Raw genomic sequence first — 27,109 nt, forward strand, 5'->3', positions numbered from 1 at the left:
ATTTAGCTAGATTAACATCAAAGAGTATGTCAATGAGAATAAAGAAGTACTTTATTAAAGCTTTGTCTGGAGTGCAATCCCTCTATGAAGATGACTCTTCAAACAAAGAGATGAATCAAGACTTCTAGCATTTGAGGTGGTGTTGGCACTAAATGCTAAAGACTGTATAGACAGAAAGAGCTACATATGAAGAAGTATTAAGAAAGATAGAAGAAAAAAGAGAAATACAGCACACATTAAGAAAAAGAGAAGAAATAACATGATAAACCACATACTAAAACACTCAGATTGGACTACAAATTTGATTGAGGGAAGACATTGTAGTGGGAAACCAAGAACCTAATGCATGAGTGGCATCAATAATGGACGAAATTACCGAACAGTCAAACTAACAGCATAAAACAGAAGACCACTACCAACAGCCCATGCCAACCAGCAACCAGGAGATAAGAATACCTGCATTATGAATAATTCTCAAAACGCACTTGAAATAGTGTTTGTTATCATTTTTCATTTATGATTCAAACTGTTTTCTGGCAAGGACTTATTCCCAACAGTTTTTTTTTTTTTTTCAATAAGTCCATGTCTTCGCATGTATCACAGGCTGCTGAGAAGACTATAAAAGTCAATGATAAAGTTATGCTGGAAGCCTGTTTCAACATAATTGTCAGATGAAGCACCTTGTTGCAGTTGCATCCACAACAAAAGCTTGTTCAACTGGTAATACTCCTTTTATCAGTTCTACCATCTGTTGTAAATATGCTTAATAGTTTAAAGCAGATACTTAACGCAAGTGATTTGTAACTTTCAAGTTAATTGCACGGCTTCCTTAGATTTAGTAAGGCAATTTTTCTTCTTTGAAATGACTTCGGTAGTTGCTAAGTGCCTAAAATGTTTGCGAAACTGTTGTGCAAGCAATTTTTTTGAGTTTTATACACAGTTTCTGAGGTACTCTGGATTATATAAGTGAAACCTGCTGATTTAACAGTCCATAACTCAATTCAGTTTTTTTTCGGCTTCCACAAAATGATACATTCTGAGATTGAGTTATGGACTATCTTTGGGCTACTTAATGACTGTTGATTTCTATATGAATCTTGATAGGTTCACAATATGATTAGCAATCACATCTGTGATTATGCAATTTTTAATGCCAATATATTTCCCCTCCCCCACCTAACTTTCTCAATAGGTTTCATTTTCTGTTAACATCTTTTCATTTCATGATGTGTGTGTGTTGTATGAAGTGAGAGTAACAGTTCAGCAATTTCTAGATCTAAATTTCTTTCATATGGTTCATATAATCCTTTACTCTCTGAGGGATCCAGCCAGGAATATATTCTATGTGAAATGTGCATGAGATATAGCCATTAGCAGTTACAATAAGAATACCCCTATATCAATTTTTAAACAACTGGTTAAATCCACCTGATGAAGACTGCAGTGTTAGGTTTTCTTTTTCATTCAAGGTTACTTTAATCCAAACTACCTTTACACAAATCCATCCGACTTACATCTGGAGGGGGGAGGATTCTCCTACGAGCTCTCTAAAGACATTTCACTCTGTACAGCAAAGGACAGTCAGACTGATTAATGACCCTCCTCCCTCTCTCACTAATACACTTTCACATAGGCACTGTCTCTCTTCTAAAAATACTTTTATGGCCACTGTTCATCAGAATTTGCCTCATAATATTCCCACTGTCAAATCCATTCAAATGCATGCAGAAACTAATCAACACTCCTTCACACTGTGTCTCCAAACTCGCAGAACAAATTTCTTCTCTTCATTCCTTCCACTGTTGTCCTCTAGAACAGTTTGCCTTCTTATATATTTCCCAAGGAATACACAACTCTTAATGTGAAGAAGTTCTTTCTTATCCATCCACAGTACTAGTATACTCTTGGTACTGTTATGAAGAACCCATCCACCTCTTATGGATGGGTCCTCATAGATCACAATAAATGTAAATTGATGAAATATATATAACAAGATATGGTATGGGGAATAACGAAAATCAAGTGGACTGATCTTCCTGAAATTTTATTCTTTTTTTTTTTCTTTTCTCACCATCAAATTCCTGCCATGTACCCTCCGGGGGGGGGGTGTACAGGATATGATAGTACTACATTAAAATTTATATCATTGCTAACTTCCTATCTACAATTTTCCTCCAAATCAGTCTGTTACCTGTCAAGACTACAACATTACCAGATCTTATATTTCTATCTTCTAAGGTACTTTTTACCGTATCAATCCACCTATATCTTAGTCTTCCTCTGGGTCTTTTTCCTGCCAACCTGGCAGAGAACACTTGTTTTGTTAATCTTTCTTTTCCCATTCTGTTTAAGTGACCATACCACCTGAGATTAGCTCTGCTAATGCATTCCTGGATGCTGACAATGTCAAGTTCTTTCCTAATATCCGTGTTTTTAATATGATATTGCCATTGATGCCACCTGTTCATGCCCCTAATCTTTCTCAGGACTCTCACGTCTGCTGTCTCTAGTCTTTGGTCAAGTGTTTAACTTCTGACCCAGCGCTTAGATCCATAAGTTAAAATTGGTTTGAACACTGTCTTGTATACAGCTAATTTACTGTTTTGACTAATTTCTCTCTTATTCCATCTAAATTTATTCAATTAACTTTCTACCATATCAGCTTTGTTGATTCTGTTGTCTATTTCCACATTTAACTTACCATCTCCACTAAAAACCATGCCTAGCTGAAATGTTTTACTTGTTACGACGGTACCAAAATATAAAAATATTCCTTTTCATTTTGTAATAAAAAGGAATATTTCCATAAGTTAAAATATATCATATTTTAACTTATGGATATATAATATATAATGAATGGAAAATAAGTGCTAAAAAGCAAGTGTAAATGATTAGAAGATTTTTTTTTTATTCTATTTTTTGGTAGATACTAAATTTATATTAAATTTAAGTGAAGTTCATCCCACATTTTAGTCATTTTTTAAAATTAATATAAACATAGTATAAACATCTAATTAGTTCTGTACAAAAACTGAACTATGAATAATTATATTTCATGCTAACCTGAGCATTCCATATCAGTCCTGTGGTATGGAAATGTTTCACATAAGCCTGGAGATTATTAAGAACTTGTAGCCATGCTCTCACCCATTCTAAGTGCTTTGCATTTCTAGATTAGAAATTAATTTGCAGTTAATATATTATATCCCTCAAAGAGAAAAAAAAAATGTTTTGAAATATGGTAACTCACCATATTGACTCTCACATTTTCCAGTTCATGCTGCAAGCCAGTTATAACAACTACTAGCTGACAGCCATGTAATTATTGAGAGAGAGGTAGTAATAAGAACCACAAAATATTTAGCCAGATATTGTACAAGTTATTGCAAAGAATTTCCAGAAAAGACTGGCAATTTAAATGCATGCCTTAATTTTGTTATATTTTGAAATATGACATTAGTAACAAATATTATAAATGGTAGTTTGGAATGTATTTTTTTTATTTTTTATTTTATACTCAATGTATATATCTCATTCTTTTTAACAGATAAAGTGTCATAACAATATCGAGTGGCTAGGAAACACTCATTGCAGTCCAACTGCCTGAGTAGGAAAAGGGTATTCAAAATTTTTTGGATCCTATAGATTCATTTCTCAACATTGCCTATTTCCTGAAATTAATTATACATCACTTGAAAAATTTATTCTCAGAAAAATTACCTTTCAGATTTTATCTACATTTTTTCTGCACACAAATCACTGACTTCATTTTGTATACCATAAGTTGTTTTTTTTTTTCCTTTTGTTGAACTGTCAGCATCTTGACACCTACTGATCAGAATGGGATGGATGTGAATACATACAAAACCCTGTGAAGCAACTATCAAGAATTTGATTTGAATACTGCACTTTAAAATACTGGTATTCCATTTGTGGAAACCCTGAATATGGGTATGTGTTTTGTGCTACTGTAATGAATATGTTACAGGCATGTATTCAAGACAATCATTATAGCCAATTAACAATAACAGCTTAATTGTTTACTACATATTCAAATAAATCTTAAACATATTTAGAGTGTGATGGTTTCACTGCTAGAAAGAGATAGTTGTATCAAGAGAAAACATAGGCATATTATGTCCACGACTGCTTGCATAGAATGTGAGTAAAATGGACATGAGAACAGTATTTCCAAAAGTGTGGTATGCATACCCCTAGGGATGTGCAAAAGGCCAATTAAAGGAATTCTTTCTTATTTTTATTTTCACCTTTTATATACTTCAAGAGGAAGACCCAGGAGGAGATGGACAGAAGACTTTTTAAACCCTTGAAAACATTACAGGCAAACAATTGCCTAACATGAAGTCAAGAAGATATTTTATATACTTAATTTTATATTGTTACTGCATTGTTGCAGATAAGTGCAGGTCTATTCTATAATTAAATTTTCAATAGCTAAAAAAATCTAAAAGTTTTAAACAAAATGTGCTTCTTGGCATGTATTGACTAACCTGTTAGGGCTGCATCTGACTGACAGGATGATCTTGTTCCAATTGCATGGTTAACTCACTGCTAAATTTCATTCAATCCATTAAATTTTTATTATTGTTGAAAATTTAAATTTCATAAGTTAAAAAGAATTGTTTCCCATGTTTGTGATGCTGCTTTTACTGTGCTTTTAACAACCAATTCACCTAGTAGCAACCATAAACTATTTATTATAAGCAGGGTGAGACAATCTTGAATATACATTCACAATAATGTTATTTCAAAGATTGCAGATTCCTGAATTATTCTCATCTGGAGACATCTCCAAATTCAGTTACAACGTATCATGGAAGTATCAGAAAAGTTCATTAATAACAAATTAATAAAAATTGTGTCACACATTCCAATAACAAGGATTCTCCAAAGGTTAGTTTATTATTAATAATAAATAAGATCTAGAAATTTATCTTAGAAATGCATATGCACATGCCCAACATTTCTTGAAGGTCTTATGTGTGTCATGACTGAAATTATGTAAAGCATATAAATATAGAATTTTAGAATTCTAAAATGCAGTGTTTTATTAACCAACAGAAATACACAACAGCATCTGATAGAAAATGAGGATTAATCTCAGTTTTTAATTCATTTTATTAATGAGTGTGTTTCACCTGTGAAAGGTTTAAACCTTCAGTACATTAGTACCATGGGTAGGCTAAGGTCAATAGCTACAGTGTTCAAATACTGAAAACTACAGCTGTTGACTTTTGCTACATAAGGGCTAAATCAAATTTTGGCTGGGTAACTGCTATATAACTAAGAAATTATGTGGGGAAAAAAATGATCAAACTCTGAGATAAACTTCATTTTTTGCATCAAATGTTTTGTCTTTCTATTTTATTTTTTAATCTGTTAATAAATTACAGTCTTAAAACTCTGAAGACCAATGGGAATATCTTGTGTAAATACATTACACATATACAAGCTTTTAAAAGATGCTCAACAATTTACTACAGCTTTTTATTTCAATAAACTGTCACTTTTTATTTTTATGAATTACGTACTAGGCTCTATTCCTTATTATACTCAGTTATTCAGTGATATTTTCTCTGTTTATGTAAAGGCAGAAAATATAACTTTCTAATTTAAAATTTTTTGGCTAACACTGATGCCATACTGCACTATCATGATTAGTAGCAGTGATAAACACACATTTTAAATATGATAACCTCATTCACAAAAAAGTGAAATCTTATAGCACAATTAGTACATTAGATGGACAAACAATTCAATAATGCAAAAACCTTCTTTCAGAGACCACAAGCAACACCCATTCAGGAGTCTAATCATTTTTTTTTCCTCCCCACAAAAAGTGTTGTCACTGTTAATGGTTTAATAGCTTCCCACTGCCAGTACTGATTATATTAACAGGCGAACAGCTGACCTCTTAACAAACTTCTCATTGCTAACACAAAACTAACAGGACAGATCTCATGAAACTCAAACCCAGACAATGCAAAGTTCTTTGATGATAGACTAATTCTTTCTTTTAGCAGGAAATAATCGACTCAAAAACAAATATAAATAATTTACTAAAATAAAGAGCCAAAAGGCTTCATTTCAGCAATGCAAAATTATATAATTTTGCAGATATTAAACCCAACATCATTTCAAAGCCAAATACAGAAACTATAAAAGTTTCATGCGAAAAATGACCAGAGAGCTTGCGGGAATACACCACTGCCATACTACAGGTTGCCCTAGCCGAACCTTATAGGAAGTGATGAACGCTCAAAGCGCCCATATATTCGCCTTCTATTGGTTCATTTTGATAAGGTTTATATTCACCTCCAATAGGAGGCGAATATATGGGCACTTTGAGCATTTGTCACTTCCTATGAGGTTCGGCTAGTGCAACTCGTAGTATGATGGCAGTGTATTCCCGCAAGCTCTCTGGTCAATTTTCGCATGAAACTTCTATAGTTTTCTGTATTCGGCTTTGAAATGATGTTGGATTTAATATCCACTTAATTTATATAAATATAAATAAATTTAAAAAATATTATATACATGGTAAACTTTCAAATTAATAAATATAAAAAACTATTTGGATACAAGGCCTTTTTTGATGAATAAAATATGTATAATTTCATATTAATAGTTTAGTAAACTCTTGAACTAATAACAGTCTATCTATTACACAAATTCTTACAGTAGGAATATTAAAGATATTCCTACTGAAAATTCTTAGAGAAAGAATTTTCAGTAGGAATATCTTTTTTTTTTTAGATATACATATCAAGAATGTGATGGGTGGTTATCAACTTCTACTATAAACCAACTTTTATGAGGTTGCTATATTCCTAGTTCATATGTACGTACACCATCCATCTCAAAAATATGGAATTACAAAATCCTCAGTATCATCATCAAAGTCCTGACATGTAAGCTGTGTAACTGAGAGGAAACCTCCACATAGCCTTTAAAAGGAATGCAGAGAACCAACCAGGGCTTCTGACCTAATGTCCAATCCTCACCATCTCATGGCGTGCCCTGTTAGGTATCTACCAGGATACTGAATGAACAAGGATGGGCTGGCAACCCACAATGTAAAATGATGGTACAACATGATAGAATCCTTAGTATCTAGAGTACATAAAATTTGCTCCTCAGAAGTAGCTCTACCATAAAATAAAATATACTTAATATTGTTTAGAGATTTAAATTTGTCCGAAAAAAAATTATTTGCTAGCAGCTAACTAAGATGATGCTACAAATCTTGTGGGTAGCAGAAGTGGCTTTTGTGAACTTCACAGGCAGGTTTTGCAGTATATCAAATAATAGCACAATTTTGGGAATCTCTAATCCCCAAAATATCTGAATAAATGACTAACTGATTGCAATTTAAAATTAAGAACATTACATTACATGGTTATTCTCATTATTTAAATTATGATTAAGGAAATAATCAAAAGAGCTTATCAGTGTACTTTCATATATTTAAAATTTTTTCACAAATACTGTAAACAATAGAAGGTTTAAAAATTCACAGCAAATATAAAAATCCCAGATGTAAAGTTTTATGAATTCCATATAGCAAACTGAATGCAGATGCATTTACTTTTTACTTAATATCCAACACAGCAGCCATACTGGAAAGAGCTATGTTGCTACAACATAGAACAGAAAAGTCATTCTGCCCTGATGGGAAGATAACAAAACCCAACCTAATGTTTTTATTACAGGTGATAATAGAAAACATGGAAGATGGTTTGATTGCAACTGAGAGTAGTGCTTTATCAGTATTGTGTCTTTGCTAAATAAATACAAAACTCTGACCACTGAAAGCAAATCAAAAACTTTATGAAGTTTCAGATCTACAACAGAGAACTAAATCTTCAAAATGATTATTTGCTAATGGAATTAAGCATTCTAGTTCTTATCATCCTTTCTTGATATATATACTTCCACCCCCCCAGGAAGGGAAGGGGGGGGATTAAACAAGATAACATGATAGTACTGCCTAGTTATTAACTTCCTATCAATGATTTCCTTCCAAATCTTACATTTCAGTCCCCCTTAGGCACTGCTAATTACAAACCCAACTAGATCACATTCTCTATTATTCTCTGGGCTTTTTCTGACATACAGGCATCAAACACCTATTTCTGTTGAAGTTAATACCTGGTATATTTATCACAAGGAGAATGTTTGCTAAAGAATCAAAAAAATGTAGAGAACATCCTAAAAGATCCTCCTAACCAAACCATTGGGCAAGAAACAGAAGAAAAGAGGTTGGAAGTTTTTTTTTCCACTTGATTAGACTACAATAAATTTAGTTTAATCCTTTATCCAAGTGTAAGCAAACAAAGTTTGCACCTGAAGTATCTTCAGGACTGAGGCAACTACGTGGTAAAGGTGGACCAAGCTCTCATCACTCCTTGTCTCAGTATTTCCCATAATGCAAAGCACATCTCCTTGCAGACATGTATAATGCTATGCATTAAGGGAAGGGCCACTACCCAGACTGATTTCGATCTATACCGAGGTCTCATCAGTGGGAGCCAGACCCAGAAGTGGTGATACTAAGGCAGAAGCAATGAAGAAGTCATATTTACCTATACGAGTTGCCAAAAAGTGTACCACCTTATTATTAAATTACTCTGTTTAGTTACATAGTTGCCTCAGTCCTGAAAATACTTCAGGCACAAACTTTGTTTGCTTATACTTGGATAAAGGATTAAACTAAATTTATTATAATCTAACCAAGTGGGAAAAAACTTCTAACATCTTTCTCTAAATCCAGAGTAATTTATCTTTCTTTTCAATATCTTTCTTTAATCAACTTTTGTTTCTAACTGAACTCTCAGATCCACAAATTAAAATTGATTTTAACATATGCAGCTTTGCATTTTGGTCAATTTCTCTCTTATTTCATATATATTTATTCAACTGGCTCTCCAATATACCAGCTTTGCTTGTTCTATTATATATTTCCATATTTAATTTACCACCTTCACTAAAAATTGTACCTACTAAGATGATAACTATGTTAAGTTTCCAATGAGAATGTACTTGATGTTTTTCATGTTGCTGCTTATATTCACAGTAGTATTTTTATTGTTGATTTTAATACCTAAATTTTTTTTTTTTTTTTTTTTTTTACAGAAGTTATTCAATCCAGATTCCCAGAGACACATGCATTATCTAAGGATACCTAGATAAGTTAGCATCCTTTGCAAAAAAACTAAATTTAATATCCTTGATTCTGATATCAGATTTAAGGTCACTTTACATGCGACTAATTTCTAACTGACTTAACTTAGAAGCCAAATATTGCTTGGTATACTGTTCCATGTCTGAGCGGTTAGCCTGTGGCTGTGCGCTTTGCAACCATATGCTCAGAGAAGAAGTGTCCTAGATTCAATTCCCATCGGTGACATGAGTAGCTGAAGGATCTTCCTCAGCCATAGCCAAGTTAGCCAGTCTTGGTCATGGACAATAGGGTTTTTCCCCCCAGTTTATTCTGGGGTTTTTCATCCCACAAAACAGGCAAACCGGCCTTGAGAACTCAACACTATGGACATAGGATACACCGGGTCGTAGGGCTGACCACCTTATCCTGTGAACGGCTTGAGGTCCGATGATCAATAAACCTTCGACACTGCAGGGTAAAAGAGGGGGGGAAGGGAGATGAGATGAGATACTGTTCCATTTTAGAAAAAAAATGCACAAAAGTTGTCAAGAGAAAAGCTGCTCAAAATATTGCCATTATATATAATTGTAATATTTTGAGCAGCTTTCCTCTTGACAACTTATGTGCATTTCCCAAATCTACAAAAATACTGACCCATGTCATTATTCCCATGATTTCTTAACTACCTGCCTTAAAATAAAAATTTGGATCAGACAATGCTATATGGCTTCAGTTCAGCTTGTTCTTTCCCCAATTTTTTCTGCTTCTCATATGCTTTCACAAATCTTCCTTCAAACACTCAGTAGGAAATCCATTGCAATTTCTCTCACAATGCAAATTCTATAACATCTACACCAAGTTTGAAAACTTGGTGTAGATGCTTAAGAAGTGCAGTAAACTGATTACAGCAAAAAACCATCATAATCAATTCACTCACTATAGTGAAATATTTAAAAAAATGTCCTGACTAAAGTCCCATAGGCATAATGGTAGTCTACAGGTAATTAATTCATTATAACCAATGACCTACTATAACAAACTATTCCCACAGTTCTCTGTAAGTTCACTAGAATATGAAATGTTAAATGTGAACCGTGCAATGGCAAGAACCTCATAATTCCCATTGTTTACTTTGTGCATGCCAGCATATTACTTGAATAACAATATTACTAATGACTAACATATAGAAATAGACAGCACTTTTGCTGTCCAATCAAGTCTGTGGATTCAAATCCTACAGATGTGGGACTATATTTGAATGTAGATAAATTTTTATCACCTAGCGCAAAGTCACTACTGTACTTACTAGAGGTTGAAGTGGCTTGAAAATGTGCAGAACAGATAAGTTTTTTAGTCAATAAATTTTTTTTTTCATTTTATGCTTAAGTATACTGTTAAATAATATATGTTAGATCATATATGCAATTATTTATCACAGCTACCACTTTACAATTAATGTTTTACATTAACTGTAAACAAATAACTAATGTAAAACAAAAAATACATACTTATCTTTATAGTCTACCAGCACCCTGTTGGTGTAAAACTGTCCAGCATCTAGCATTTCTTTGATAAAAGGTGCAGGAGCAGGAGACTAGTTACAAGAAAAGAATATTCTTGTAATAACAGTTAAGTTTTACAAATAAAAGATGTTTAATTCTATTCTCAAGCTAGAGCTCTAACCAATTCTAGTACCAAAGCACTTAAACATTCAATTAAAGAGATATAGTTGGCTCTCACTACAGCAAACTTATAAGTCATGCAGGAAAAGCTAGTTCTGAATATTTTGGTATATTTCCTACAAAAATGTTACTTTAAGAGTAGCATTTTTGTCATGCAAGGGACTTTTTTATAATTTTTAATAATGAGCATGTTATAATGATGTATCATCATCATCATTTCAGATTACTGATTGAAAGGAATAACTGAGAGTTAACCACAGTTATTCCTTTCAATCAGTAATAATCTCAAATGATGATGATGATAATGATATACTTTCTCTTTTTAGGAAGAAGGAATAAACATATAAATGCCATTTGTAAACACTCCTACTCAATTATTTTCAAAAATTTGTGAGAAAACTATAACATATACATGTTATATTCTTCAAGAAAATGCTTTAATTTTGCATTTTTCAGTAAGTTAAAAATGGAATGACAAATTTTTATTGATACAGCAAAAGTAAAGTAAAACCCCTAGTTTTCTACTAGTTTTCTGCTGAGAAAGCTCTAGGTGACGATGTTTAAATTACACTAAACAATAATGGCTAGGAGGAGAATGTGTCCATAAACTAGCACGTTTTCAGGTTAGTTGGTCTATTTTGCAAGGAGAGAAGAAACTAAATTTCTTAGGGAGGAGCATTTTGCCAAGGATATTTCATGTATCAGTCCATTCAACTTCCTGACTGGCTTTAAATATAACTTGTCTGAAACATAAGCAATGACACATTACCAGTTATTTTGTGCCATGCTATTCAAGCCAACATAGCACCAAGAACAAAATGCCATATTCTTTCATTTCACCCTTAGTCTATTAGTTGCAATGCTAACATAACAAGTATATCCCAAGCCAAAACATAATTTTTACATGCGTAATTTGCTCAGGAAACAAACAATGGAAGCTTTTACTATTAATAAAAGTTTACATTTGATGACGACTGCTTAGAATACTGTCTTTACAAGTATCTGTACCATTTTATTTAGTGAAGTTTTGACTTTAGAAATATGTGGTTGATTATCACACAAGTGATTCTAATGGCATAAGACTAAGATAGCATTCAATCTGTTTTTAGGATGTATACCTGCTTTTGCAAAGTGCATTTACCTTGTAGTTATCAGATTATATAATATTTTTATGCTGACATTATAAATTGTGTTTGTTTATATTCATTTTATAATTATTACAGTGCATTAAAGATGTTTTATTATTAAAACAATAAGTGTTAGGTGATCTTTCCTACCTCTAAGATATCCTAATTAAACTCTTGTGAATTTTATCTAAGTGTAAGAGGGAGGTGCTTTATTTCTGGCACCTATTAAAATCACTTGTGTGATAATCAACCACATATTTCTAGAGTCAAAACTTCACTAAATAAAATGGTACAGATACTTGTAAAGACAGTATTCTAAGCAGTCGTTTTTCACCAGCCAGTCACTGCAAACATTAGAAGTAACCCTAAGGCATGGTAAACTCTTGCATATCTCTCATGGCAACATATCTCATAGATATCACTGTTCTGCTGTGTAGATTACATTAAAAATATCCATGTTCAGCAAATTAACTTCAGAACATGGATTATGCCCACTTTAGTTTGCTGTAATGAATGTTTTGAATTTTCGTTTTAAATAATGAACACAAAATAGCACTGTTGGTATGAGTTATTTATAATTATAAAATTACACACATACCACCATATGACTTATGTGTGATTTTATAATTATGGAAGCTCCTCAGGTCTCCTTCTACAAGAAAATGTCATGTTGGAATAACACTCAACAGCTTGGAGGATCAACGTTATTTGGAATTTGAAGTCATCTCAAATGTTTTTATCCAACATGATTTGACAAGAACCAAAATCCACTAACTGAACAGAATCCAATCAAATTTGGTATTGAGGATCTTTAAAAATTCAAGTATAAGTAACATGAACAATATTAGCTCACAACCATAAATAAAATAATTTGTTATGCTGTTAATATTTTGCTGAATTTCAAACCAGAAAAGCATTTGTCACATAGTATAGTTAGCCCACCAATTAGAGGTCCCTCGACACTTCTGCGCATGTCAGAAAAAGGAGAATCCATTCCGATAATAGGGTAATCAGTCTGTCTTCTGGGATGTAATAATAAACAAACTGAGTTTGTTTATTATTACAGGTCAGAAAATTTAGCTTTCTTTTACGAACATTGCTGTTTTTAAAGTGTAACTATTTTGCTTGTATAACAGTTGGAAAAATGTACGTGGAGTGTTAATAAAATTAAAAAAAGGTATAGCATAAAACAAAAATGTAACTAAGTTTATTTTTAAGAAAGTTTTCTATAAAATAAAAATAATTATACGGGAAAAACAAATTATTTCAAATGAACTTAGATATTCTAAACTTACAGTTGAGAGAACTGAGACACTTTAATGTCCTAAACTGATTAATTATTTATGACTTGTTGTGACTCTCAATAGCATGCAAAAAAAATGTTGGAAAAAATACCATTGTCAAATTCTTTTAATCTTCAGAGTCATCTGAATCGGTGTCCGAATCGCCATCACTTTCACTTAAACTGATCACCAAAGGTTTGCACAATTCTTCGATAATTCCGTCTCTATCCTAATATATATTTTCCAATGAGGTGACATGAGAGCAATATTTTTGCCACTTTTCAACTGTAATAATTTCGATGGCCTGTTCTGAAAGCTTAAAAAGTTGACACGTAAATATCCCTGGTTACGTTGCGATGGCGAATGAAACTTTTCACTTCTGCCCAACAAATTCAATTTTTCGCATATCTGGGGAATGAGAAATGTTATTTGCAGAGAGCCAATCCATAAGAACTTGCTTCTTATTAGACCAATTTGGAACTTTGTTTAATCGAATAGAGTGATATGAAGCGTTATCAATTATAACAACAGCATTTTTAAGAAGGTTTGGAATCAGTTTTTCTTCTGCCCAATCAGTTTTTTTTCTGTCGCTAAAAAACTCATTTCTCCACCCGCACACAAAATTATTATGCGCCGCGAGGCATTTCCCGTTTGTAGCACTCCACATTCTTCTTTGGACTGCCAACATTTTCCATAAGTTAAATTACTATCAATCCAAGTTTCATCTAGATACACAATCGGTGTTTTCTCCTCCCCGAAACGTCTTATTGCTCTCTACATAAAACAATGTCACTTTGCTCCATGATAAGTTTCCTTTTATTCTGGGACTTTTTTAAAACAAAATCCGATTTCAGGAAGTATTTTCCTTAAAGTTTCTCTTTTCCAAAGAAAATTAATTTTTTCTTTAAGCACAGGAATCAATTTTGGAACAGTTGGCACTCTTTTCTCGACCACGTAAAAATCGTGAATAGTTCTTCTTATAACGTCTACATCAAAATCATTCAAAGCTACGGTTTCGATGGTTTTCTTTCTCTGGCGCTTTTTTTTTTTAGGAGATTTAAATTTTGGTTCACCTTCACCTTTTGACTCCCTATGAATTCTTTTAACAGTCGACCCCGATACGCCCGCAATTGCACTTGCACGTTTTACAACTTGAGAAAGGGGAACAAGAAGACGGCCTTCTGACGATTCTTTTTCGCAGAATGTCAGCACATTATTCAATATTCTTTTGCAAGAGCTACTGAAACGTGTAACAATAGAACTTGTTGACTGTACTGGATCCATCATACAAATTAATAATAAAACAAAAGGTAAAAAAGGAACACCAAAAATCAAGCTAGTACTAGTACAGCGACAGACAAGAAAGCACGTGATTTCGCATGTTGCCGACCAATTCGTACATCCTTCATTTCTTTCTCCCCTTCAGCATGAATCAACTATTCTTGGCACCAAGCCAAGAAGGGATCTATAAATGGTGGGCAAACTATATCACAGCACCATAACTTGTGGTTACTGTGCATAACCATGAGTGGTGTGCATCACTGGTTTCCAACTGACAACTTTTCTTCCAAACTGTTATTTGTCAGGTCTCCAATTTAAACAGTTTTTATTTTTTGATCTTCTAATGCAGAAGTATTCAAATCTCTAGGAGACATGCAAAGAATTTCCATAAGTGTAGAGTAAATGTGGAGAGATTTAAGGGATTCATTTCCAGATCCTCAACTTCTATATGTTTATTACAATCTGCACAAATATACCTGATGTATTGAAGACTGGCAGTTACAATTTACTCCATATTTGATAAACATAGAAAAACAATAAACTGATCGATAATAGTAATTCTTATGACTATATGTTCTTTTTGAACAAAATCTGTACACAATAATTAGAAAATTAAATTCAACGATTCTGTCATGTAGTACAATCACTTAATTTGTGGCAATGAAGGAAAAGAAGAAAGTATATTGAAAGTCCCTGGCAAATAAGTCAGAATACAGAGACAAATGTAAGAAAACTAAACACTGTGTAAAACTGGATAAACAAAGGTCATGGGAAAATTCTGGTAAGAGCACAGAAAATAAATACCAGGAAGGTGCAAAATATTCTGGAGGCTGTTGAAAAAGCTCAGAAATGGAGGAAAGAGTGCTGTAAAAGTAATTAGAGATAAAAAGGTGACATGAAAACTGGAGAAAAAGATATTCTTGATGTATGGAGTAATTACTTTGAAAAATTGCTAAATGAAACAAGCAATGACAGTGCAGTGATAAAAAAACACTCAACAGGCATGCAATCAGGAATACATCCTTGAAATCCATACTTGAAAAAGATATCAAAAGCCTGAAATATGGAAATGCAGCAAGAGTATTTGACCAGAAATGATAAAGTATGGAGGTATGAAAGTCTTGTAGTGGTTGCAGTGCATAGTTCAGAAGTTCTAGACAGAGGGATGAATTCCAGATGATTGGAGTAGAGCTCTCATAGCACCCATATACAAAAAGGGAAATAAAACTGAATATTAGAATAACAGAGGTATTTCCCTCATGAGTGTTCCTGGTAAGATTTATGCAAGTATACTTGAGAAACGGTTGAGAAGCATTGTGGAAGGGAAGCTTGGTGAAGAACAAGCTGGATTCAGGCCAAATATAGGCTGTCAGGATCAGATTTTCACTTTACGACAAACAGCTGAGAATATAACAAAGATCAGTATTTGAGTTTTGTAAACATGCAAAGGCATATGACAAGGTTTCAAGAGAAAAGCTATTCAAAACTAGTTACATGGTGTCAATGGGGCATTATATCAAGCAATACTTAGTCTTTATTTGAGTTGTAAGTCAGCAGTTAGAATTGAAGGAAGTACAGGAAGGTGGTTTAATGTTAAATCTGGTGTCAGAGTCAAGGATGTACATTATCCCCTCTGTTATTCATTATCTATATGGATCATATTATGAAGGAAAGTGGTATTAAACCTGATATCAAAATTGGAGATTTTAATCTCAGCTCTTTACTTTATGCAGATGTTATATTTTTAAATAAATCCAGTACAAGTCTGCAAGATTCCCTGACTAAATTGAATAACTGTTGTAATAGATATGATATGAAGGTCAGCAATAAAAAGACAAAGACAATGAAAATAGGCAGAATCATTGAAAATGTCAACTGTGTTGTGAATGGAGAACCTGTGGAACAAGTAAAACATTTCAGCTACTTAGGCACGATTTTTAGTGAAGATGGTAAATTAAATATGGAAATAGACAACAGAATCAACAAAGCTGGTATGGTAGGAAGTCAACTGAATAAATTTATATGGAATAATAGAGAAATTAATGAAAACACTAAATTAGCTGTATACGAGACAGGGTTCAAACTAATTTTAAACTATGGATCTGAGAGCTGTGTTAGAAATGAAACAATTGACCAAAGACTAGAGACCACAGATATGAGAGTCCTGAAAAAGATTAACAGCATGAACAGATGGCATCAATGGCAATATTATATTAAAAGTGAGGATATTAGGAAAGAACTTGACATTGTTAGTATCCAGGAATGTTAGCAGAGGTATAGTCACTTAAACAGAATGGGAGAGGAAAGATTAGCAAAACAAGTGTTTTCTGCCAGGTTGGCAGGAAAAAGACCCAGATGAAGACCAAGATATAGTAACATTGAAACCAACATTATCAGATCTTATATATCTGTCTTAAAAGACAGAAATATAAGATTTTGATGATGATGAATTCAACAAATATGTACTTAATAAATCGAACATTCTCCTTCAAACACCAAACATTGGCCATTAACTTTGAGAATTTTTTTAAATTATATAAAAGAGATCTGAACATTCTCTTGGATAATTATTTATGCAATTTCCTTTAAAGCCTTTATCATTATTTTTTGTAGATTCTTACAGGAATTTTCTTTAAATACTTCATTACAAATGTGTTTAATATGAATGCAATATACGTGTCTATATATATATATATTTTTTTTTTTTTTTTTTTTTCAGTGATAAATATCTTTATCCCATATTAATTCATTTGTAAAAATGATTCTATGTGATATTTGAAAGTCACTTATTAGATCTTTCCACATGTCAGACTAACTTTTCTACCAACTATTGCGTACACTTACTGAACAATGCGACTGACCCATGCCAGCTTCCATGTTTCTGTTTTCTACTTTTGTGTAATGGTTTCCTATATGCACTGTGTTTTAATTATGTAATGATACAATTTACTTTGTGTTTTTTTTTTTGTTCTTCTGGGTTAGGAAAAGTCTATTAGCATATGTGGCAAAAGTAGTCAGTATAATTATCTACATCATTATGGCCTAATAAAACCCAATGGCAGTTATTTTATTGTACATCACACTTGTTTTTTGGTCGAAGGTTCTGCATACTCATCAGGTTTGATATTAAATCTTAAATGTGATTCTCACAAACTCATCCCAATCCACCAGTGGTTGGTAATGATCAGGACCTACTACTGCATATCTACTAAATTTCAACAAAATACATAACCCCCACATTCATGTCTTCTTTTTGTAACACCTAAGATAAAGAAACTCGTTAAGGCATGTAAAATCTCAGTTTCCAAAGCAATGGGATGAGTTGCACACGCACTTGATTGAGTTGTCTCTCAACAAGTAAGAATAATTCTCTACCATTCTGCTATAAAAATTTCATTGGAGTAGTCTATCAAAAGTCTTCTTGATATGAAAGAAGACTTTTCATACTAATTGTTTCTTGATATGAAACAGTTAGCGTGAAAAGTTGTAAGTTTCTCAACGTGGTTATATCATCATTAAATTCCTGCCATGTACCCTCAAGGGGTGTACAGGATATGATAGTACTACATGAAAAAAATTACATCATTACTCACCTCCTATCTACAATTTTCCACCAAATCAGTCTGTTACTTGTCAAGACTCCAACATTATCAGATCTTATATTTCTGTCGTCTAAGGCACTTTGTACCATATCAATCCACCTATATCATGGTCTTCCTCTGGGTCGTTTTGCTGCCAACCTGGCAGAGGACACTTGTTTTGCTAATCTTTCTATGCCCATTCTGTTTAAGTGACCATACCACCTGAGATTAGCTCTGCTAACGCATTCCTGGATGCTGACAATGTCAAGTTCTTTCCTAATATCCTCGTTTTTAATATGATATTGCCATTGATGCCATCTGTTCACGCCTATAATCTTTCTCAGGACTCTCATACCTGCGGTCTCTAGTCTTTGGTGAAGTGTTTACTTCTGACCCAGCTCTCAGATTCATAAGTTAAAACTGGTTTGAACACTGTCTTGCATACAGCTAATTTAGTGTTCCGACTGATTTCTCTCTTATTCCATATGAATTTATTCAATTGACGTCCCACCATACCAGCTTTGCTGATTCTGTTGTCTATTTCTATATTTAATTTACCATCTTCAGGAAAAATTGTGCCTAAATAGCTGAAATGTTTTACTTGTTCCACAGGTTCTCCATTCACAACACAGTTGACATTTTCAATGATTCTGCCTATTTTCATTGTCTTTGTCTTTTTATTGCTGACCTTCATATCATATCTATTACAACAGTTATTCAATTTAGTCAGGGAATCTTGCAGACTTGTAGTGGATTTATATAGAAGTATAACATCGTCTGCATAAAGCAAGGAGCTGACATTAACATCTCCAATTTTGATATCAGGTTTAATACCACTTTCCTTCATAATGCGATCCATATAGATAATAAATAACAGAGGGGATAATGTACATCCTTGTCTCATACCAGATTTAATATTAAACCATCTTCATGTACTTCCTTCAATTCTAACTGCTGACTTACAACTCAAATAAAGACTAAGTATTGCTTGATATAATGCCCCATTGACACTATATAACTGTAGCGTATTGAATAGCTTCTCTCTTGGCACCTTGTCATATGCCTTTTCCAAATCGACAAAACTTAAATACAGATCTTTATTATATTCCCATGCTTTCTCGACTATTTGTCATCAAGTGAAGATCTGATCCTGACAGCTTCTATTTGGCCTGAATCCAGCTTGTTCTTCGCCCAGCTTTTCTTCCGCAATTCTTCTCAATGGTTTCTCAAGTATACTTGTATAGATCTTGTCAGGAACACTCAGTAGGGAAATACCTCTGTAATTCTCACATTCAGTTTTATTTCCCTTTTTATATATAGGTACTATGAGAAATCTACTTCAATCATTGGGAATTTGTCCCTCTCTCCAGGCTTTCTGAACTATGCAGTGCAGCCACTGTAAGACTCTTATACCACCATACTTCAGCATTTCAGGTCTAATATCATCTACTCCTGCTGCCTTTCCACATTTCAAACCTTTGATGGCTTTTTCTACTTCAAGTATGGATATGTATTCCTGACTGCATGCCTGGTAAGTGTTTTTTTTACCTCTGTGCTATCACTGCTTGTTTCATTTAGCAATTTCTCAAAGTAATTACTCCATACTTCAAGGATATCTTTTTCTCCCATTTTCATATCATCTTTATCATCTCTAATTCCTTTTACAGCACTCTTTCCTCAATTCCTAAGCTTTTCACCAACCTCCAGAATATTTTGTCACCTTCTTCATATTTATTTTCTATATTCTTGCCAAAGTCCTCCCATGACTTTTGTTTATAGTTTTACACAGTGTTTAGCATTCTTGTATTTGTCTCTGTATTCTCTAAGAGCAAAAGCTGACTTATTTGCCAGGAACTTTTGATATGCTTTCTTCTTTTCTCTCACTGCCAATTTAACTTTCTGTCCACCATGGAGTTCTAATTTTTATATCCTTGCAGACAACTTCACCACATGCCTCTCTAGCTGAATCAATCAGGGCTTTCTATAAGGCTTGCCACTGAATCTCCAAGGTTTGGTTTCTGTTCTCAAATTCTTTCATTTTTTCTTCAATAATCTTTGTGTACAGTTCACATCTGAGAGCTGCTCAACTTTTATTCGCTTTAAAACTTTCTTACATGTTATTCTTTTCAATGTGAAATTCAATTTTATCCTGCTCAAGACTAAATAGTGATCACTTCCAATTTCAAATCCTCTGTACACTCTGGTGTCCTGCACCAGGAAGAAAATATCACTATCAACAATAACATAGTCAATGAGACTTTTCTTATTCCTTGCCTCTTCTCTTCATGTGAATTTGTGCACATTTTTATGTTGGAACATGGTGTTAGTAATAACTAGTCCATGTCCTGAGCAGAAATCCAACAGATATTTGCCATTATTATTAGCTTTGCTCTTTTCTCTAAATTTTCCCAAAATATTTTTGTATGTCTCACAATCATTTCCTACTCTGCTATTTAGATCCCCAACAATGACCAACTTTTCCTTTTTCATTGTGTCATGTGCTTTTTCTAAAGTCTCAAAAAATTCCTCCACTTCTACTTAGTAGAACCTTCTGTGGGACCATAGGCACAAATAAGTCTCATTGTCCAGTTCCCTATTCTCATATTTGCCCACATTACACTACTTGAGACTGACTGCCATTCAAGAAGATTAGCCTCGTATTTTGTTTTGAATACTATGGCTACTCCTTCTTTTCCTTGATTATCATTGCCTGAATATAACATTTTGTATTTATTGCTCAGAAAGATCTCACCAGTTTTGGTCGTTTTTGTTTCAGTCACCCCTATTATGTTGATCTGGTACTTATCTAATTCCTCAGCTAGCTCCATTTCTTTGCCATTCAGGTTTCTTATGTAGATAGTACTGATCTTTAACTCTGGTGATGTTGAGTTGAGGTGTGTTTTCAGATTTGTTCCAGTAGCTGACTTTTCGCTGTTCGCCCTGGTTCCCTGGCGAAAACAACGGGAGCCTTGTTTAACCATGCGACGCCCAAGCCGGCATGAAATTTTGTCATGTTGTTATATTATACGTGGTTATATTATAAATTAAAAATTTTATGTTTATTTCTGAATTGTAAAAGTTACTTTCTAGTCAGAAGAGATTTGCATTGTGTTCCAGTTCATGGATTAATGTCTTAGAGAGAGAGAGATAGGAGACTATTGGCAAAAAAAGTTAGGATTCTTTGGAACAGTAAGATAGCAGCTGCAGTTTATATAGAAACAAATTCAAGCTGTGATATTAATATAGCAGAGGTTTTCCAATAAAAAAAAGTTCTAAAAACTATAATCATGATGACTCCTGAATGATAAGCAAGAAATACAAGATATTATATTTTGGCAATAATGATCAGGTAAAAGAAGGAGTAGCTATAATATTCAATCCAAGAATAATCTTGAATGGCAGGCAATATCAAGTAGAATGTAGAATGATATATACAAATACCAGAATTATCAGAATGGGAAAATGAAAAATGATTTATTTGTGCCCATGGTCCCACAGCAAGGTCTAATAAGGAAAAAGCAGAGGAATTTTTTGAAGTATTAGAGAAGACAGCTAACACAACGAAAAGGAAACGTTAGTACTTGTTGGAGATCTAAACAGCAAGGTAAAAAATGATTACCAACATATAGAAATGTTTTGGGAAAATTTAGAGAAGAGAGCAAAGCTAATAATAATGGTAAGCCCACACATGGCTATACATCCTTCTGCCTCTCATGTATATATAAAAAGCAGCTGCTGGATTTCTGTTGAGGACATGGACTAGTTATTACTAACCTCATGTTCAACATAAAGATGTGCATAAATTCACATGGAGAGAAGAGGCAAGGAATAACAAAAGTCTCATTGATTATGTTATTGTTGATAGTAATGTTTTCTCAATGGTACAAGACACTAGGTGTACAGAGAATTTGAAATTGGAAGCGATCATTTAGTTTTCAGCAGGATAAACCTGAATATCATATTAAAATGAAATATGTGTCAGAAAGTTTTAAAACAAATCAAAGTTGCACCTTTCAGAGGTGGACTACAGACTCAAATACACAAATATTATTCAATAAAAAAAAATGAAAGAATGACATTGTGATTGACCAGAGAGAGAGCCAGCCACCCACGTAGAGACCAGAAGGCAGATTGAATACACTGGAAATTGGAAATATCAAGAGCAACAGCATAGTTTTCTCTTAACCTATCGATATAAGTGTCCAGAGATGGACAATGTAGACCAAGAGATAATGCTGTGGATCTAAACTGGCAGAATTTATTCTGGTGGATGTTATCTGGTATATCCCCAGGTGGCAGAGAAGTGAAATTTTAATGACTTTGTCCATCATTTTAGGGGTGACTGAGGAGGAATAAATGATTTTTATGAATTGTTCACAGGCTTTCAATATATCAGGATAGATGCCAGTTAAGTGTAAAAGAGTGTAGAGATAACACAGAACAGGTATTATTTAGCAAAACTTTTATATAGGTTACTTCAGATTCTGCTGTTTTTTTTTTAAATAACTGAAAGACCACAGAGGGATGTGGCACACTGTTTCTAGTATTGCAGGAAGTGATTGCTTTGGTCATCTATGAAGGAGTTGGAGAAGAATAATGGTTGTGCCACTTGGATGAGGGGAGAGAGAAGTGGAAGCATAGGTGAGTAAAGCTGCAATGCAATTGAACCTCTAAATCAAATTTTGGATTTGTTGATGGCTGTTTTGCATTGTTGTTTAAGGATACTTGTGCCATAACGTTTCTTAAAATTCAAACAAAACACAAAAGAATAAATAAAATTTAATAAAAAGCCATATATTTCAATCTGAAATATTACAGATCATCTTCACTGACATTAGGTAATAGAATACAAGGTAGAACTAGAACAATGAACAAATTTAAAACACTGAGAGCAACATGATGTTATACATAAAATAGTGCAAAGCAAAAACTGAGGAAACATAGTATTATTGGCTATTTCTTAATTATATTATTAAAAAAACATTTAATTCCATGTGATTAGAATAAGATTTTCCCATATTTTTTAAAGTAAGAGGTACCTGTTGCGATTCAAGTTCACACAATAGATCAATCATGTTTCAGACCATAAGATATTGTGGTCAGTTCAGATTTCCTACTGGTGATATAGGACTGGTGTTCTTGTATTCTTTTCTCCACTAAATGTCTAGTTTGGAAGTGGAATTTAAATAAATTATAATCCCGGAATTAACTCGTAAAATATTATTTATTAGTATAATTTTCGTCTGAGTATCACAGGCATCTTAAGTACAAAGTTGAACAATAACTGACAATTCCAAAAGGTGCCACCTAAGAGTTAATGCAAGATAACTAAAAAAGTCATTAAAAAACTTAGGAAAGATTAGCTGAGTTAAAAACTATCTCCCACAAAGGGAGAAAATATTATGGATAATTAATATTTTATGTGAGTTAATTCTGGTATTATAATTTATTTAAATATGCCTACTCATGGTATTTCCTTATTGAAACATACATGGAATTTGGAAGGTGCCAAATTATGTTTATCTTTAAATGCTGGAAACCATGAAGACACATAGACAAATTTTACTTATTTTGCTAGAACCCCTCAGTTCTATGGTCTATCTAGGATTCATAAGGAATTCCTCTTCATCCCATTGTTTACTGTATAGATTCTCCTACTTACTGCATAGTCAAATTTTTAGCATATTTATTAAAAAAATTGATCTGATTTTCTAGATAAAGTGAAAAATCTTTCCTCCAACCTACTGATTTAATCTTCAGTTTTGACATAATCACTTTTCACTAATGTATATTTCTAGAAGATATACTACACCTGCTTTCACAGAATATAGTGAAATTATTCAACTTTGTCATTCACTCTGGTTATATTTCTTTGTCAAAACAAGTTTTACAGTCAAGTTGAAGTGGGCTGCCATGGAAAGTCCACTTTCTCCTGCTTTCACCAACTTGTTTTTGGAATATTTAGAAGACATTCTTCTCTCATCTATACACCTGTAGCCTTCATTTTGGCCTTGTTATATAGATGACATATTTGCAATCTAGTCCCACAATGAAGAAACATTACCCACCTTTTTTAATTAACATAAATAATCTATATTCAATCACACCCTTATAATTAGTATACCTGGAGACTAGCAGGAGAGTAAGATGTCTAGGAAGGATAATTTTTCCCCCCTATTCCCATAGGACAATTAGGAAAAATTACTTTGCATGAAGGAGTTGAGATAGAACCATGTTTGTGCATCATCAGAACTTTTCAAACCCCCCCCCCCTTACTTTTATTTATCGAACACCTACCTTCACAGGATGTTATATTCAATAACAATTGGTTCACCATCCCTGTTAGAAGACTGGAATTATTAAAAATTTATTACATCATGCTCACACTATATGTTTACACTGCAACAACTACAGCAAGAACTTTTAGACATCAAACAATATGTGAAACAGCTTTTCAGAGCAGATCGCACGATGTATTTTTGATACCTATAACCCTAGCTCAATAAGGAAACAGTATGTAGAATTCTTATTTCCATACATTGCAGCCATTTCAGAATCAATTTCAAGAATTCCTAATAAATATAATCTAGTGATGGCACATCTTCAAAGATACACACTCTCCTCTAGCTCTTCTTGGCATCTACTAAGTTCCATGTAATTATCACTGCTTATTTTGGCCAAACTGGACATTCAGGGAAGAAAAGAATACAAGAACACCAGTCCTACATCATCAATGGAGAAACCTGAGAAATCTGACCTTGCACATCATTGAATAAATGCCAACCACAATATCTTATGGCCTGAAACATGATTAATCCATTGGTGTTCCACAAATTCGAAAGTTCATTTAAAGTAAGTACCGAAGCTTTGCTTCATCATCCAAACTTGAATTAGAACGACAGTCTCTCACTTTCAAAAATATGGGAAAATATCAGATAATTATTTTCCTCAGTTTTTGCTTTGCATTGTTTTATGTATAACATCATGTGGCTATCACTGTTTTAAATTTGCCCATTTTTCTAGTTTTACCTTGCGTTCTATTACCTGATGCCAGTGAAGATTATCTGTGATTTTCAGATTGAAATATATGGCTTTTTATTATTATTATTATAATTATTTATTCATTAATTTCTATGTTATCATGTGAGTTTTAAGAAATGGTTTGCATTTGTTTGTGCTTCAATGTAGACTTAGTATGAAGTTGAAGATCTTGAAATAAGCTGATACTTACCACAGGTGGCCTTATACTTCATATCAACAAAGTTCTGTTCACTGATTTGAGTTGGTGATTTTGTATAGATGCTGTTTTGAAGTAAAGTGAAAGACTTATTATATTTTACACTTTTAACGTAATATGGATATGTAACATCTAAATCCTTTCCAGTGATAACAGGAGTCCTGCAAGGTGATGTACTAGCACTTCATTTGTTCTTGGTATGCTTGGACTACATCTTCTGGACCATCAACACAGAAGATCTTGGTTTTACCATTAGAACATCCACCCACACCATGCAAATAACTGATCTTAGCTTTGCCGACAATGTTTTACTTATTGATACAGAACCAACAAAGGCGCAAAAACATCTCATTCTGCTAGAGGCACAGGCTAAACTTATTGGTCTGCAGATCAACATCCAAAAATCCAAAGTATTCTCAACAGGTTATGAAAACCTTATACTTCATATCAACAATAAATCCTTAGAAAGAGTAAAGGACTTTCAATATCTTGGAGCATGCATCAGCAATACAGAAAATATTTTAACTCTTCTGGAACTACATGTCTCAGACTGATCCTTGGATACACTTGGATAGACCATGTCACTAACTCTGCTGTGCTAAATCTGGCTAAGCAAGAACCACTTGTCAATACACCAAAAAATTACAACTCAGACATCCTGAAGTCTCACCCTTTTTTAGAATCTCTCATCCTGTACAAACCAGAAGATGGCAACCGCCATAGAAGGAAGACCATGTAAACAATTTTGGCAATACATCTGAAACCATTAATAGACTGAACTGTAAAGATCGATCTGACATCTACCAGTCAGCTCAAGATAGAGACTTGGAAGAGCATAATTTGCAATCTTTAATTTTTGGTGTAAATCTCATTTCCCTTTTCACATTGTATCAAATTGTGAATAAACTATGATGAATATAATATGGATATCAGTCTATTAAATAAACATCATGGCTGTATAAACTATATTCATAAAACTACATTCATTCATTGATAATTATACTTTAATCTTTCAGAAAACTGCATAAGCATAATTTAGCAATTTGAAATAAATAATCATAAAAATTTGATACTTACAACAGTTACCCAACCCAATGCTGGAATGGATTCACTAATACCAGAAAGATGATTAAAAAGAACATTTGCACGATTCCTTTGTCGAAAATCCTGTGTAGGAAAAAAAAGCCTTAAGTGCAAATAACCGAAAACAAATTCAAACTATCAAAGACAATATTGCTGCAAATAATTTTTTAAAAATGCTATTATAAAATAGCATTTTATAACATGCTATCTAGTAAAGTACTGTAGAGGACCAGAAATCTACAAAAGTTTAATTTTTTTTTTTTTTGTAATCCTCAAGTTTTCTATATATTGCTGAGCAATTTTTTTAAAATTCAAAAAACCAGATATAACAAGAGCAATTTATGTTTGCTATGTTAAGTATTTTAATTGCAAAGCTGGTTAAAGGTAAACATAATCTAAACATTTCCCACCATGAGGAGTGATATACAGATCTTGAAAACAAAACATGAGCTGTAGTGAGAAATCATCAAAGTACAACCACACATTCTACACTGTGGCATATCATTACCAAATTCAAATGTTAAAAATGTCCCAGTTTATTATCATCGCTACATTATACTCAGCTGGCATCCATTCTACAACATGGAAGAAAGCCTATATACAGTTAATTCCAAAAAAGTGATATGTCCATCAATCTATTGTTCTCACCTC

At 33.2% G+C, this 27,109-nt stretch overlaps 1 protein-coding gene across 12 annotated transcripts in view; it reads right to left on the reverse strand.

The window, feature by feature from the left end:
* capt (adenylyl cyclase-associated protein 1) overlaps window positions 1–27,109 on the reverse strand; it is a 257,904-nt gene that overhangs the window by 56,457 nt on the left and 174,338 nt on the right. For all 12 annotated transcript variants that reach the window (XM_090404789.1, XM_090404784.1, XM_090404788.1 and 9 more), the window contains 3 exons: window positions 26,453–26,542; window positions 10,693–10,778; window positions 3,064–3,169 (listed from right to left, as the gene is read on the reverse strand). In XM_090404789.1, the coding sequence (XP_090260915.1) occupies window positions 3,064–3,169; window positions 10,693–10,778; window positions 26,453–26,542 (282 nt within the window). The remainder of the gene's footprint in view (window positions 1–3,063; window positions 3,170–10,692; window positions 10,779–26,452; window positions 26,543–27,109) is intronic.

Source organism: Typopeltis vanoorti, chromosome 15, assembly GCF_054136105.1.
Source record: "Typopeltis vanoorti isolate ZY-2024b chromosome 15, IOZ_Tvanoo_1.0, whole genome shotgun sequence".
Taxonomy (NCBI): Eukaryota; Metazoa; Arthropoda; class Arachnida; order Uropygi; family Thelyphonidae; genus Typopeltis; species Typopeltis vanoorti.